A 15302-nucleotide genomic window follows, 5' to 3' on the forward strand; every position below is an offset into this window, starting at 1 on the left:
GCCTCGAGTAAGCACGCAAATGTATGCGTCAAAAAGATCAAATTTAATGCACTTTTTTGCTTTCAACTACCAGCAACATGTTCTTTTGGCCATTACTTAGTCACTCACTTGAAAAATAATCCCGAAACATGTAAATAATTAGCAAGCGCCATCAAAAAAACAAACGTGCAAAGTCTTTTGACGTTTGACTTTTGACGACCCATTCCAATCGAAGGCTGAAGAAAACCGAGCGAGAAGTGAAAGCAAATAAAGAACAAAGGGTGGCCACCAACACCACCAGCAGCGCCTGTTGGAGTGAGACAGTGATGCCAGAAAACTTTCTCTATAAATGCTACTTTTCGTGAGTGTTCGCTTAAAATTTCATCAATTTTGGTAGCACTACGCAGACCCATAAGAGCGCTGAAAGAAAAAAAGAACTAAGCTGAAAATAGAAAAATGGGCGTGGCCCAATGCACTCGACTGATTAGAATGCATTTGGGAAATAAATTTTTTAAATGCTTGTAAAAGGAATAGCATAACTTTTAATAAAAGTGAAAATTAACAGAAATGTTCACAAAAAGTTGCTCTACTCGTTGGTGTACTTGGTTTTAGTGAATTTCAAGGAACACTTCAGATTATCCAGCATCATTCAAACACGACCGCTTATTAGGCTTAAAATGGGTATATTTCCCCTAGTTGCTGAAATATCGACATTAGAAAATGGAGGGTTGTTTGGGTGAGACTTGGGAAACTTCAATTTTCCTGTTTCTTTTTCGTTTGTCCGCTGTATTTCAGCAAGATTGGACTTCAATGTTTCTTAGACGAAATTGTAGGAATTTTTCAGAACTTTTCGAAAAAAAATATTTTCTGGAATAGACAATCATTGCACACAATTTAACTTTGAATTGCTATATTTTGAAAACGATGTACTTAATCAAAAAATTGTAAAGTTCTTTTCGATTGCAAATTCGATTTTACATGTAAAAAATTAGGTCAAACAATTTTAAGCACAGAATTTATTTTTTTACAAAAATCACCATTTAAAAAAAACATAGCAAAATGTTGGGCCAATCTTCCGAATGGCCTGAAAAAAGGCAGGGTTTGTCTCCTAAAACATATAAAAAAAATAAAAATTAAAAAATACAAATTGAATTTCTGTAAAAAAATAATTTAATGAAAAAATCACCATCGGCCGATTTCGTAGAGAATTGCTCATTTGATTAACTTTTTGTATTAAGAATCTAACCAATAGTTGACGAGATATCGTCAGTTGAATGTTGAGGGCAATTTAGGCTATCGAAAATGTTATTTAAAGGTTTCGTCTCTACCTTCATCCTAATAATTCTAGAGCAAATTTTCAAAACAACCTATGAGTCATGGGTTTCCTACGCAGAAAGAACCTATTGAAAATTTATTCCTGTAAAACAAAAATTATTGACAAAAATGTTAATTTTCCAGTAATAAACTTAGAATACATTTTATAACGCTTATTTTTGCATTTTTAACCAAATGGGACATAGGGACCATCCATAAACCACGTGGACACATTGAGAGGAGGGGGGGATCAGCGATTGTCCATTCAAAAAAGATTTGTTTTGTATGGAAATTGTCCACGAGGGGAGGAAGGAGAGGGGGGTCTGAGATTTCAAAAAAGTGTCCACGTGGTTTATGGAAGGTCCCATATTTGGGCATCATAAAATTTTTAAATGAAGCACTGGCTACAGTCAAGGGACAAACATGCTGAAAAAAAGTAGAATAGCCCTAAGTGACTGTGAGTGTAACTCATGCCGAAATTTGTTTGACAATTACGATATTATCAGATTTTGCACCATCCTGAACTCTGACTTATTATGCCTTTTTTGGTACAACAAAAAAAATCAGAAAACAGAAAAAACAAATACTAACTTTCGGTAATAAACAGCGAAACAAAAATCGTGATTTTAAACATTCCTAAACAAAAGTCTATTTTCCCAAACGTAGAGAAATACTCAATGTGGAAAAGAAGGTTTACTCTGATGAAAAAATAGTATTGATGCATAAAAATGGTAGAAATCCGATGAAGATCCGATAAACCTCAATTTCAGGAATATAAATATTCTAAAAAACGTGATAAAACTTAAATAATACTAATCAAATCCACCAAATACTTGGTTGATGCTTGACCAAAAAATCTCATCAAAATTACTTAGATCCAGCATAAAAAAATGGATTTTAAAAATTTTGATAAATAAAAGAATTTTAAATTGCATGGCACCACAATTACAATTGAGTTACAGTTGCGTTAAAAACAGTCTTCTCAGAACTGATCGCATTGGATTAGCTTCTGAACTTCCCAAATATCCATTCCATGAAATGGGATTCCATTAACAGTCAGTCATATAGATTCATAGACACCTGTCCATCATCCGGAGACTGGACGTCGTTCCCCGGCCCAATGATGTTGATGAGCTCGGTTTCAAATTTCCCCCACTCTCTTTCTTCTCTTTGCTCTTGCAGAGCTGCCACCATCCAGGCCGAAACGGACGGCCAGCTGTGGGCGATGGACCGCCAGACATTCCGGAGAATCCTGCTCAAGTCCGCCTTCAGGAAACGGAAAATGTACGAAGCCCTGCTGGACTCGGTCCCGATGCTGAAGACCCTGCAGGTACGGCTAGGATTTACGCGCTGTTCAGCTGGGTGCTATTTTTGACCACATTACTAACGGCTATGGTGTGATTTTTTTTTCGTTTCTCGCAGAACTACGAACGCATGAACCTGGCCGATGCTCTAATACCACGAACCTTCACACAGGGCGAGCGGATCATCAAGCAAGGTAAGCACCGGGGACCGGGCGGCTCCGTTCGAAATTCAAGGTCCATTAAGCGAAGAACACAGTTTATTTACTGATGCCGGGCGGTTCCTGGCTTGGTGTCAGTCAAAAGTTGCTCTGAAATTGATTTATTTCCTTGCAAACCTTCGCTCCGAACTTGAAGATTGGTGTTGTTGGGGAAAACTTGACTCCGGATTATTCTAGAAAATTAATTAGACAGTTGCAAATAAATTTCAAAGTTTTTGTTTGTTCCCTTCTAATGTCATGTCCCAATTTCTTTTTATTCTAAATCCATGTATGTAAACATTTTAAACCATAAAACGCTTTCCGGAAACTGTTTTTGACGCCTCCGGATACTCTAAAATAGTGGTTTCTACAACTGGTGGTTGCATTGCATTGGTTGCGCTTCCAGTAGTCCTACACAGTTTATTTTAGTTTTCCAGTGAAATCAAAATACCCCGGGTTACAAAACGGTAATGACGGAGCAAAACTCTTTCAAGGTTTTCTATTTTTCGCTGAAGCTCGGCGAGCAGATGCAAATATGAATTCACAATAGTGTTGCCCCACAGGAGTAGCAACACATGATGCGAAATCCCACCCCTACTGGATTGTTGCAAACTGCACAAAAGTTTTCCCTGTTACATGAGCGTTCACTCTGAGTGGGGATTTTGTTTATTTGCGTGGGTGTTAAACTTGTGGAAATAATGAGGTCCCGGAACAATTACTGCGGTGTATCATACTCGCTTTGAATAAATATTTTGAATGATTGAATTTATCTGATACCATTTTGAAATATTCATCTCGAATAACGGTGTAATCCCACGTTACTAACGTATCCAGCAAACAATCTCGCCCGTTGAATAACCAACTTAATCCAGGTTTTCCTCAGAATCAGATTCTGCTTTCCGTCGAAACTCTCATTGTCGTACAGAGTGGTGGCCTGGCCAGGAATAGCACGCTCGCAGGACGAACGAAAACTAATTTGCGCTAAAACTGCCATCCCAAATATAGACACGTATGCAGCGATGCTAATGGTCCACCCCATATGGAATTTTGCGGTTTGAACTTTTCGTTTTTTTTTTTCTTTGGAGTAAAGATTATGCGTCTCCATGGAAAACAAAGGGGACGATTTCAGACGCTGCAACCCAGTCAAATCAATCCGAATTTTGAAACGGAATCTAATTAGAATCGTACACAAATTTCGGTTTAAACGCAACAACCGGTTCGAACACGGAACAGGTTGTTGCGTTTGAAACGGAATTTGTATACGATTCTAAATAGATTCCGTTTCAGAATTCGGATTGAGTTAACTGGGAACCACTGTCAAAGGTCAAGAGATAACGTCATGATTCGAATTCCCGGATGCTTCGAAACCCGGACACCTCAGGGCTTTTGTTAATTTGATTTGGTTAACCGCGGTGGATTTTCTTGAAATAATTCGAACTGTCAAAAATCCACCAAAGCATCTACCGGTGGACACTTTTCTACCACAGATTTTTGTGCGATCAATGTGGTAGATGCTTTGGTGGATTTTTGACAGTTCGAATTATTTCAAGAAAATCCACCGCTGTTAACCAAATCAAATTTACAAGACCCCTCTCATCTTGTTTTATCAAATATATGGATATAAGTTCGCATTATAAATGACAAAAATGGGTTATTTGATGAATTCTAACATCAACTTTCATTTAATGTTTGTTTGAACGCTGTAGTTAAGGTGAAGCCGTTGATCATTTTCGAAGGAAATTGATCATCACTATAAAATATTCCGTATTAAATTCAATTTAACGAATTTCTGCACCAAAAGGAATCAGCATGTGCCGGGTGTTGCCTTCTTGAAGCCACTGAAGGAATTTTTGATCTAAATTAATTGTGCTTCAAAATTTATATAATTTTGTGTCACAGTCATTGACGTCCTAGTTGGTAATCATTGATTAATGACGATTCCAACTTTACAAGGAATGGGATAATCGTTACCAAAAGAAATCAGCTTGAGTAGGGCACTATTCTAAACAACTTGTTGAAGGATTTTAGTCAAAATATTGAAAGAGACGCAAAATTCATAGCTTCAAACGAAAAATCATGACAATGATGGAAGTCTTCACGTTAATGTCAAAACAATTAAATTAAATAAAATTATAAGATTACCAAAAATGCGAAACATTTCACGTGAAATATTTCATAGGCGTCCGAAGCACCCGGAAAGCAAAGCAGAAATTTATGGTTTTGATTTTCTTGAATTCAAGCAATTTTTTATATAAAATATCGATTTTTTTATGTTAACAGCTTATTTGAGACCTAAAGCATGCCATTCACTAACATTTCCGTCCAAATTTGTGCGATTCAATAGCAAAAACGAGTGTCTGGAATTCGAAGCAAAAGTGCCCGGATGTCGAATCAGCTTTTATCAGTGTCCGGGATTCGAAGCATTTTAATTTTCAAATTCTGATGAAAAATGGTTAAAAAAGACATATTTTGCATGCATTCTCTTAAAACTGACTGTTAATACTACATCCTGATGATTTTTCTTTATTTCCAACTTATTACATGATTATTTGTTAGCTACAACAAAAATGATATGCTACTAAGTGTCCGGATTTCGAATCATGACGTCAATTGCATAGCAACGGGGGAAAATCTACCGAGCGCTAGGGATTACTCTTGAAGGATTTAGTTGGTGTCAAAGCGGGCAACACACAAAAAATCATGCAATTTTCAATTGTTGAGAGACTTTCAATTATTATTATCTTTACCGTAACACTCATACATTTAGGGAATGAGTGATCTAGTAAATAAAAATAAATAAATATATCAAATAAATCCAAGACAATAACAGCAATTGTGAGTACTGTTACTGTATTAGTACATAATTAATAACTAGTACAGTCATGCCTCGGTTTAGCACTGCATATAGGGGATGCAAAACCGAGGCGTGCATAACTAAAGCACAGAGCTTATGGGCTATATGGGAGACATTGGCTATAATCCTATGAAAAATCATCCCAACTTTAAATAATTATAGTGTTTTGGATTCGGGATGATGTCAGCTGTCCATTGCAATCATAATTACATGAAAATTTTCACAAAAATACGCCTTCTTGTCTGTTGTTTTGAAATTCAATTTTTTTTTTCTCAAAAAAAAACCCCGATATGGATATTAGAGTGTAACAAAAATGACTTTTTGGCGGGCATTCAGGGGTTTGTTCCGGTGGGCATACTAAGCCCAAATCCTTAATATGAGTTATGCCGGGGACGATTTTTCGAAAATATGCCAAACTTTGAAGGTCTGTACTGAGCTCCAGGTTGCCAAAATTCCTTTAGTGGCCAAAATGCCTCAAATTTTACATTTTTGAAAACATCTTTTTTACGGGTTAAATCCCATTTAAAAAAGAAGGGCGGAGCGCCAGCTCCTGTTACGTCCAATCAGGCTCATATTTGGGATTTAGGCTCAGTATGCCCACCGGAACAAACCCCTGAATGCCCGCCAAAAAGTCATATTTGTTACATCCAAATGGATATCAAATGATAGAGATTTTTTCATACATTTCGAAAGTAATCACACAAATTTTTTAAACTACTCAAACTTTTCACAAAACTTCGAATTATGAAAACACATACTCAACATTTCTGTTTTTTTTTTACAATATAGGTATCAAATGATAGAGATTTTTGCATACATTTCTAAAGTAATGTCACAAATTTTTGAAACTTCTCAAAATATTTACAAAACAAAGTATTTTTAAAAAAATACTCAAAATTTAAGTTTTTTTCAATATGGGTATTTAAGAGCGAGTCCACGAACAGGGCACACCCCTTTGTATGGGAAGTCGTTTGGACCTCACCAATCTGCCTGAAATTTTCAGGGGTTTTTTGTACATATAAAACTAGCATCTGGCCAAAATATGAGCACTCTAGGTCAACGGGAAGTGGGGCAAATCGGGACACAAAGTTTAAAGGTTCAAAAACGTCAAAAATCTTAAAAAGGCTATAACTTAGGCAAAATTCAATTAAATTTCAAAATTCAAAATGCATCTGAAAGGGCTCAAAAAATGCAACAAAATGCATTGTAGAGCATCTCGATTGGTTAAATTTAAAGGGAGTTATTGGCAATTTGATGAAAAATAGCATAATTTTCAAACTCAAATAAAAAAAGTGTTCCATCCAGATATCAACTCGTTTCGACCTGCAGCTTGTAGGGGACATCTGGGACTACCATCTGAGACAGAGAACGCTTTGGGTAAGGCAGTTTAACATATTAAATAGACACTTTTACTTTTAGTGATTTTTTTGGTTGTAAATTTTTGCTCGGGGGACCCCTTTGATCCCATTTTCTGGTGATAATTTTATCATATTCGTGTTTCTGAGACAATTTCACAATAGAAACATGCATAAAAATGTTTATTTTGATCCATTTTAACCCTATAAAAAATAAAAGTTAAGAAAAATCTTGGATTCACATTTATTGAAAATCAAGCTCGTTTCCAAGGATACTAGATAACACCAGAAAAAAGAAGCTTTTTAATTTCTTTTACTTTTATTTTTTAAAGGGTTAAAATGGATCAAAATAAACATTTTTATGCATGTTTCTATTGTGAAATTGTCTCAGGAACACGAATATGATAAAATTATCACCATAAAATGAGATCTAAGGGGTCCCCCGAGCATAAATTTACAACCAAAAAATTCACTAAAAGTAGAAGTGTCTATTTAAAATGTTAAATTGCCTTACCCAAAGCGTTCTCTGTCTCAGATGGTAGTCCCAGATGTCCCCTACAAGCTGCAGGTCGAACCGATTTGATATCTGGATGGAACACTTTTTTATTTGAGTTTGAAAATTATGCTATTTTTTCACCATAATGCCAATAACTCTCTTTAGATATAACCAATCGAGATGCTCTACCCTGCATTTTGCTGCATTTTTTGAGCCCTTTCAGATGCATTTTGAATTTTGAAATTTAATTGAATTTTGTCTAAGTTATAGCCTTTTTAAGATTTTTGACGTTTTTGAACCTTTAAACTTTGTGTCTCGATTTGCCCCACCTTCCGTTGACCTAGAGTGCTCATATTTTGGCCAGATGCTAGTTTTATATGTACAAAAAACCCCTGAAAATTTCAGGCAGATTGGTGAGGTCGATGCGAGATGGGTATGCTTTGCTCGTGGACTCGCTCTTAAATAAATTGTGTTATAACTATTTTCCTTTACATTTTTTTTAATTAAAAAAACGTGTTATAACCTTCGAAATGTTTTAAAAAACAACCCGATTATTGGATACCCATATTGAAACAATACTGAAATTTAGATGATTTCTTCACAAATATGTAGTTTTGTGACTTTTTTTGAGTATTTTCCATTTTTTTTTTGTAATTACTTTCGGAATGTATGAAAAATCCTGATAATTTGACAAATGAAAAATTTTAGTACCGTAAAACGGGGTGACTTTGATAGCCGGGTTGACTTTGATAGGTTTCAGATTTTTCCGCAAAATGAAGAGTACAAATTAAATACGTACGCAATGGTTTGAAATTATACTGACCGTGGTAGAGGAGTGCTCAAAGTACCTCAAGAAAAACTTTTGATAAAATTTTGAAAATTTTAAAAAGTTAGTTAACTATAATAAAGAAAAAGTTGATGAAAGACATTATTTCATACTTCAGAGAGTGTCATGATTTTTTCAATAAACATGATTTTGAATCAGAAAACGGAATGCATTTTCGGATTCTTTGGACAATTTTCCACTATGTGAAGGCAACATAAATTTGTAAATAATAAATAATGTATGTTTTTGAAACACAATTCAAAAACAAAATCTTCAAATTTATAGGCAATGTTAGTTAAACAAATTTTATGTAAAATGTGTAAACATGTAATTCGTGCTTCGAAATCAGTTTTAAATGCAATATAAATCAATAATTTTATAAACAAAACTGGTTTTAACGAATTTCAGGAAAAATGTCGACTATTTTACAATTTTACATGAAATTTATATGTATTTTGTTTAAATGCTTATAAACTTATTAAACTAAATATAAACAATAATTTGAATATTTTAATTTTTTTCTTAAAAACTATATCAGCAACCTTAGATGGTATATTTGACGTAAAAATGAAATTTGAACACCTTGAATCTGTTTTTTAAAGAAAAAATATTACTACCAAAGTCACCCCGGAATTTAAACTAATTTTTAACGTAACTATTTTTCTAAACACTATTGAAAAAACTTTATTTCAAAAATAGTGCATGGACTGTGTGTGGCCTACCCCAGTACATGTTTCAAAAATAATAATCTTGGGAAAACCTTACCAGTTGGAAAATATTTCAAAAATAAATTGAAATCCTATCAAAGTCACCCCGGTTTACGGTATTTGAAAAAAGTGTTATAATTTTCAAAATGTTTCAAATGTTCGGGAATTTTTCATACATTGCGAAAGTAATAACACGAGTTTTTGAAAAATACTCAAAATTTTCACAAAACTACGTTTTTTCGAAAAATATTCCAAATTTCATGTTTTACAATATGGGTATCAAATGATCGATATTTTTTTATACATTTCGAAAGTTTCAACAAAATGTTTTGAAAATACTAAAAAAAAATCGCAAAACTACGTATTTTAGAAAAAAAAACTATTTTTTTAGTTTTTAAAACTTTTGAAATGTATGAAAAAAATCCCGGTCATTTGATACCCATACGTTAGGAAACTTAAATTTTGACTATTTTCTCAAAAATACGTAATTTTGTGAACATTTTGAGTAGTTTCAAAAAAATGTAATATTACTTTCGAAAATGTATGAAAAAATCCCGATGAAAACTGAAATTTTGAGTATGGACGGATTTATATTTAATTACATTTTAGGCCGATGCACATATTTTTCAAAGTTTTTGTCCCTCTTCTCTGCCCGGCGTCGGGGGCGAGGGGGCCCTGATTTTTCAGGCCAATTTCGAAGGAGGGCGGGGGGGTTGACAAAAACTTTATATAAAATTTGTACCAGCCTTATTGTTATTGAAAAAAAAAAAATCTGTTATATTTTCATGAGTTGTTTCATTATTTCAAACCTGAGCAAAAAAAACGGTTTTTATCCTGTTGTCAGTTCTTTTCATAGCTCTGTAAGGAAAAGTTAAAATATTTACAAAAACAAAATTTTATCATTAATTTACATAGAAGGGATCTTTTATACACCTTTCAAAAATTACAAGAGCTTTAAAAAAAACTAAAATTATGTTTCTTTGACTTTCGTAAACAAAATCACTATTTTTCAATTCCGAATCAAAAAAGTAGTATGCCATTAATTTCCATTTTTATTTTAGGTTGATCCAAAAATTTGGTTTGCTAAAAAAATAAATCTATTTCTGGGTTTCAGGCAAAATTTGCCACTACAGTAGTTGTTCGGTTACTGGGCTGCTTTTTAACTGGGCGCTCGATAACTGGGCCGTAGCCCAGTTAAAAAGCAGACAAACGTCAAAAAACCAAAACAAATCAAAATGACCGAGGGATTAATGGATGCAAAAATCATATTCAATAAATAAAAAACTTTTTTCAAACTTTTGTTTAATTTCATGTTACAATTAAAGAAATATGAAAAGAAAGCATTGTAAATAAATTTGAGCAATTTTATTTTTATATTTCATCTGGAAAATATTATGCATCGGTGGTCCCCTCGTTATTTTTTGTTCAGCCCAGTTAACGAGCAACATTCGGTAACTGGGCTACGTTCTCAGCCCAGTTACCGAAAAACTACTGTATTAGCTTGTACAAATTCTAGGGTAGAGGACCCAGTTTTCGCCCTGCTCCAGTTTTCGCCCACTTACTGGGTTTAATCTGTATTTAGCAAACTCATACCGTTTTTTGGTTGAATTTATTATGCAGGTTTACATATTCATTCATTTCAAGTACTAATTGAAACTTTCCTAATGAATTTCTATTGTTTATTAAGTTTTTATAAGCTTTTCAAAAAAAGCCTAACTGCAGCCGCCATATTTTTGTCAATTTAGACTACAGCGGGTAATAATGTTAATGAGAGAAAACAACTAATTTTGTCCGAAAATAATGTGAAATAATAATTCATTAGTTCACTGTAAGTCTGAATTTCATGAAAATCTTGTGATTTACCTGTTTTAAACATTTACCAAAGGTTATTTCAATAAAATAAAGTGGGCGATTTCTGGGGTCATGAAAAAACATTCGATCCAATTTTCGACCAGGGCGAAATCTAGTATTGTGTTTTAAGATTTTAACTAGAACCAGTTTTCGTTTACCATAAAAACTTTTCTAATCGCAGCGAAATGTGCTTGAAAATATATTTGGAACATTCTAGATTATTTTTAAAGTTTAAATAATCATTTTAATTACTTTCATTCATAAGGGGTTTTGGTTCAAATGTTGTAAAAGTTTACTGGTACATAGGAGAACAAATTAAGCAGAGGATGGAGAAGTAGTTACACATGTGCTTTAATATTTTTATTAGGAGGTACTCGATGTTTTATATTGAGTCAATTCGGGAGCAAATGACCCATAGAGTTAAAGCTCCCCTAACAAAATCAACAACATGGAGCTAATTGTAACTGTGTACCCTTATCTTGGGTGAACAGGGACACATGAGTTCTATCACAAATTTTGATTCAGTCATATTTTTTTTAGTGAGAGTGAGAAGTGCGTATCAATAGGAGACCATATTTCCTTAGCTCTGTGTCATAATTTCATTTGATTTCTTGATTTTTGTCGTGGGCGAAAACTGGTTCCAAGGGTGGGCGAAAATTGGATTTAGGGGGGCGAAAATAGGCTCTTCAGAGCACTTTATTAAAACGCAAATTTTTATAAAAAAATGAACATGTTAATGATAAAAACCTTGTGGAAACTTAAAATCAAATAGTTTATCAACGTTCTACGACAAATAGAACCAAAAACCATTAATTGTCATCAAATTCTCATCAAATTTCCTAGATTGCCACTATAAAGTGAGCGATGTCTGGGTCCTCTACCCTATTTAGATTTTACGCAATCGAGAACGCCAAGGCAATGCTGTAGAGCGAATAATTTGATTTGAATTTGCTACCTCCTGCTCTCGACGGGCTCTTTGATACCGATACAGAGATAGTCTGCAACACATTTGCAAACACATTTGTAAAGTGGACAAATATTTTCAAATTACAAATTAAAAAATTGATTTAAAATTACCAATATTCATTTTAACCAGACATGCATCCGCTCTAACTCCTCTTTTAGAAGAACTTGCTTGGCATTTCACGTAGAAGATACCCAGCATGTTGTGCCAGTGATTAGAATACGCTAATTACGCTTGTCTTCAAGGCTCCCGAAGACCCTGAGAGATTATTTTGAAACCCAACTGAGATATAGGTTAAGAACTCTTAATTGCACTCAAAGAGCTTTTAAGAAGTTCTTCTTGAGAGCTTAAGAGAACATTTACATGAAAATATAGCTAAAATCGGGTTTTCCAATGAACCAATGTTTTCTACACATTATTCAAGCCAAAACCAAGAGATTTTTACCTAGCAACAAGCATAACATTGCTTTAAACGAAAATGCCATCTAGAACAAGCTGAGTGCCGTTAGAAAGAGCTCATAGTGCCAATGCATGTCTGATTTTAACCTACTTTTTTTTTCCTCAGGTGACGTCGCCGACGGGATGTACTTCATCGAGCAGGGCAAGGTGTCGATCCGCATCCAGCAGGACGCCGGCGAGGTCGAGGTCTCGAACCTCGAGAAGGGCGGCTACTTTGGCGAGCTGGCCCTCGTCACCCACCGGCCCCGGGCCGCCTCCGCCTACGCCGTCGATAACGTCAAGGTGGCATGTAAGTAGAACGGATTTGGATGGATTTTTTTTTAATGTTTGCTCTCTAGAATTGGACATTGAATTGGCCGCTTTTGTAGATTTGTGTGTTTTTTTTACAGTTTGCATGAAAAAAGTTTTTAATTTAAATTAGTAAATCAAAATTAGCTTGTTTTCTTAACATGTATCTTTTCTAATCTAGTTTTGTTCTTTTTTAACTCTCTTCTTTCTTCCTTAACTTATTCACTCTTATTTTGTTGCACGCACTTTGTTAACTTAATCTTGTTTGCTAACACTTTATGTAACCCTTCAATTATCCGTGGTGGCCGAAAAAATGGTTTGTATGGTTTTGTATAATAAAATAAATATCGTAAAGTTATCCAAACGGACTGTTTCGAGCGTCTGCTCGGGAAATTGATGGATGTGATGCTGCGCGGAATGAAACACTACCGCTTTGTGGATGAACCCGTTTGGAGGATGATTTTGGAAGCTTGCCGGGAGGAATAATTCACTTTCACTTTTAACTTTGAATTATATAACATATAAATACAAAGCTTTCTTTGCGATTTCAAATCCAACTACAGTCGACTCTCTGGCTGTCGATCTTCTCGATATCAATATTGCTCCAGCTGTCAATAATTTTTTCAGTCCCTTCAAATAGATTACTTTGATATTGTGTTCTATAATTTGATAACTCCCGCTCTCGACGGTCCCTTCAATATCGATAACGAGAGAGTCCACTGTAGTTCCACCCTTAAAAGTTAATCCTCACAATTGAGATCCAACAGAACTCTCCAAAAGTCCAAACATAAATTCTCGTGCCGGTGAAACATTAGTGCTACGTTTTAATGGTGGGCGTGTATCCGCTGCTTCACCAAGCGGAGAAAAAGTGTAAAAAATTACCCCCGATGAAAGCTCCAAAGTCACCAAGTCCAACCCACTCTTAATCTCCACCGTCCGCCGATCCTTAAAGTGTAAGTCTTTAGTTTAGCTTTTGCGTTTCCTCCTCTTCTTCTTCTTCTATAAGCTGAGCGCGAGCCGTGTGGAAATTAATGTTCAAAATGAGGAAAATTGATTTTCGTTATTTTCTTCGGTCCCCCTCCTCTGCCGAACGTTTGGAGATCCTTAACCCTCCGAGGTTTAGCAGGCCCCGAGGGCCATTTGTTTGGTGGTGGTGTTGTGTTGGTGCTGTGGGAAGCCAGCGGCCAACAGTCATGCATAGTGGGACAAATTCTTTTGAGTTTGCTAATTTCTGTGGTATTTTTTAAAGTTTTTTTTTTTAATTTTCATTATATTTCAAATCATTAAATGGATTTGAGCTTGATTCTATGTACTTTTTGAATTATTATACATGAACATATAGGGTGGGTACGTTTTTCAAAAAATTCTCCGATCAAGTTTTAGTATGGTTCCCCTTGTAGGGCATGCCCATAGGGACTCTCATGCCAAATATCAGCTCATTTGGTTGAAAACTGGCTGCGCGCATCAGGGTTAAAGTTTACATGGGAATTACTATGGGAAATTTGGACTTTTTGTTCAAACGCTCCTACAGGTCTGGAAAAATTACGCGCCAACTTCTGGTCTAAGGAGAATGGTCTGGAGAACACTTTTCCCGAAGAGAGCATATGGATTCGTTGTCCCTAGACCTGGCGCATTGGAAAACAATCTGATGTCTCCGGAATCAACGGTTTTCCCTGAAAAAGCATCAAATTTTCCTTAGCATGCTATGAAAGCTTGATGAACACCGTGACGCCATATGTCAGGTAGCTACCTCGTGGGTGAGAAACTGCTGGAATATTCAATTTCAATCCTCTTTTAAACTACAAAATGATCATTTTGATCAATCCTGATATTATTTAGTCGAATTCAGAATCTATGCATACCAAATTTGAGTTATGTTGCTAATATTTCAACCAGGGTTGCCAGGTTGCCAGATAAATCTGGGAATGCCAGATTTTTCAAGTGTCAGCCAGAATAAAGATTTACCCTTCTCTGTGCCAGATATTGACAGATTTTGCCAGATTATTCACTTTAGCCCATCTTATAAAAAAAAAATTGATTAAAATGAACGTATTTAATTGAAAATCAAATAAAAGTAGAATATGTTTCACAAAAAGAAGATGTAAATTCAAATTTTTTAAGGTCATAAAATCAGTTAGACCTGAATTCTGAATTGAATTCTACAAACTTTTTAATCAAATCATATCCTGCCTCCCCTTTGCCATTCACAATCGTAAAATTTTCGTCTGCCAGATTTTTCCAGATTTTTCGTCGATATTTTGGAAGATTTTTCAAATTTTGACCTGGTAACCCTGATTTCAACCACGTGGTAGCTACCTGACATATGGCGTCGCGGTGTTCATCAAACTTTCATAGCATGCTAAGGAAAATTTGATGCTTTTTCAGGGAAAACCGTTGATTCCGGAGACATCAGATTGTTTTCCAATGCGCCAGGTCTAGGGACAACGAATCCATATGCTCTCTTCGGGAAAAGTGTTCTCCAGACCATTCTCCTTAGGCCTGACCATACCAGAGGTTGGCGCGTGATTTTTCCAGACCTGTAGGAGCGTTTGAACAAAAAGTCCAAATTTCCCATAGTAATTCCCATGTAAACTTTAACCCTGATGCGCGCAGCCAGTTTTCAACCAAATGAGCTGATATTTGGCATGAAAGTCCCTATGGGCATGCCCTAGAAGGGAAACCATACTAAAACATGATCGGAGAACTTT

At 35.2% G+C, this 15302-nt stretch overlaps 1 protein-coding gene across 1 annotated transcript in view; it reads left to right on the forward strand.

Moving 5' to 3' along the window:
* The window catches only part of LOC6036247 (cAMP-dependent protein kinase type II regulatory subunit), a 71461-nt gene that overhangs the window by 45073 nt on the left and 11086 nt on the right, over nt 1-15302 (forward strand). Inside the window, exons 7-9 of the mRNA XM_038261300.1 lie at nt 2476-2623; nt 2716-2791; nt 12413-12595. Coding sequence (XP_038117228.1) covers nt 2476-2623; nt 2716-2791; nt 12413-12595 — 407 coding nt within the window. The remainder of the gene's footprint in view (nt 1-2475; nt 2624-2715; nt 2792-12412; nt 12596-15302) is intronic.

Source organism: Culex quinquefasciatus, chromosome 3 (assembly GCF_015732765.1).
Source record: "Culex quinquefasciatus strain JHB chromosome 3, VPISU_Cqui_1.0_pri_paternal, whole genome shotgun sequence".
Classification (NCBI taxonomy): domain Eukaryota; kingdom Metazoa; phylum Arthropoda; class Insecta; order Diptera; family Culicidae; genus Culex; species Culex quinquefasciatus.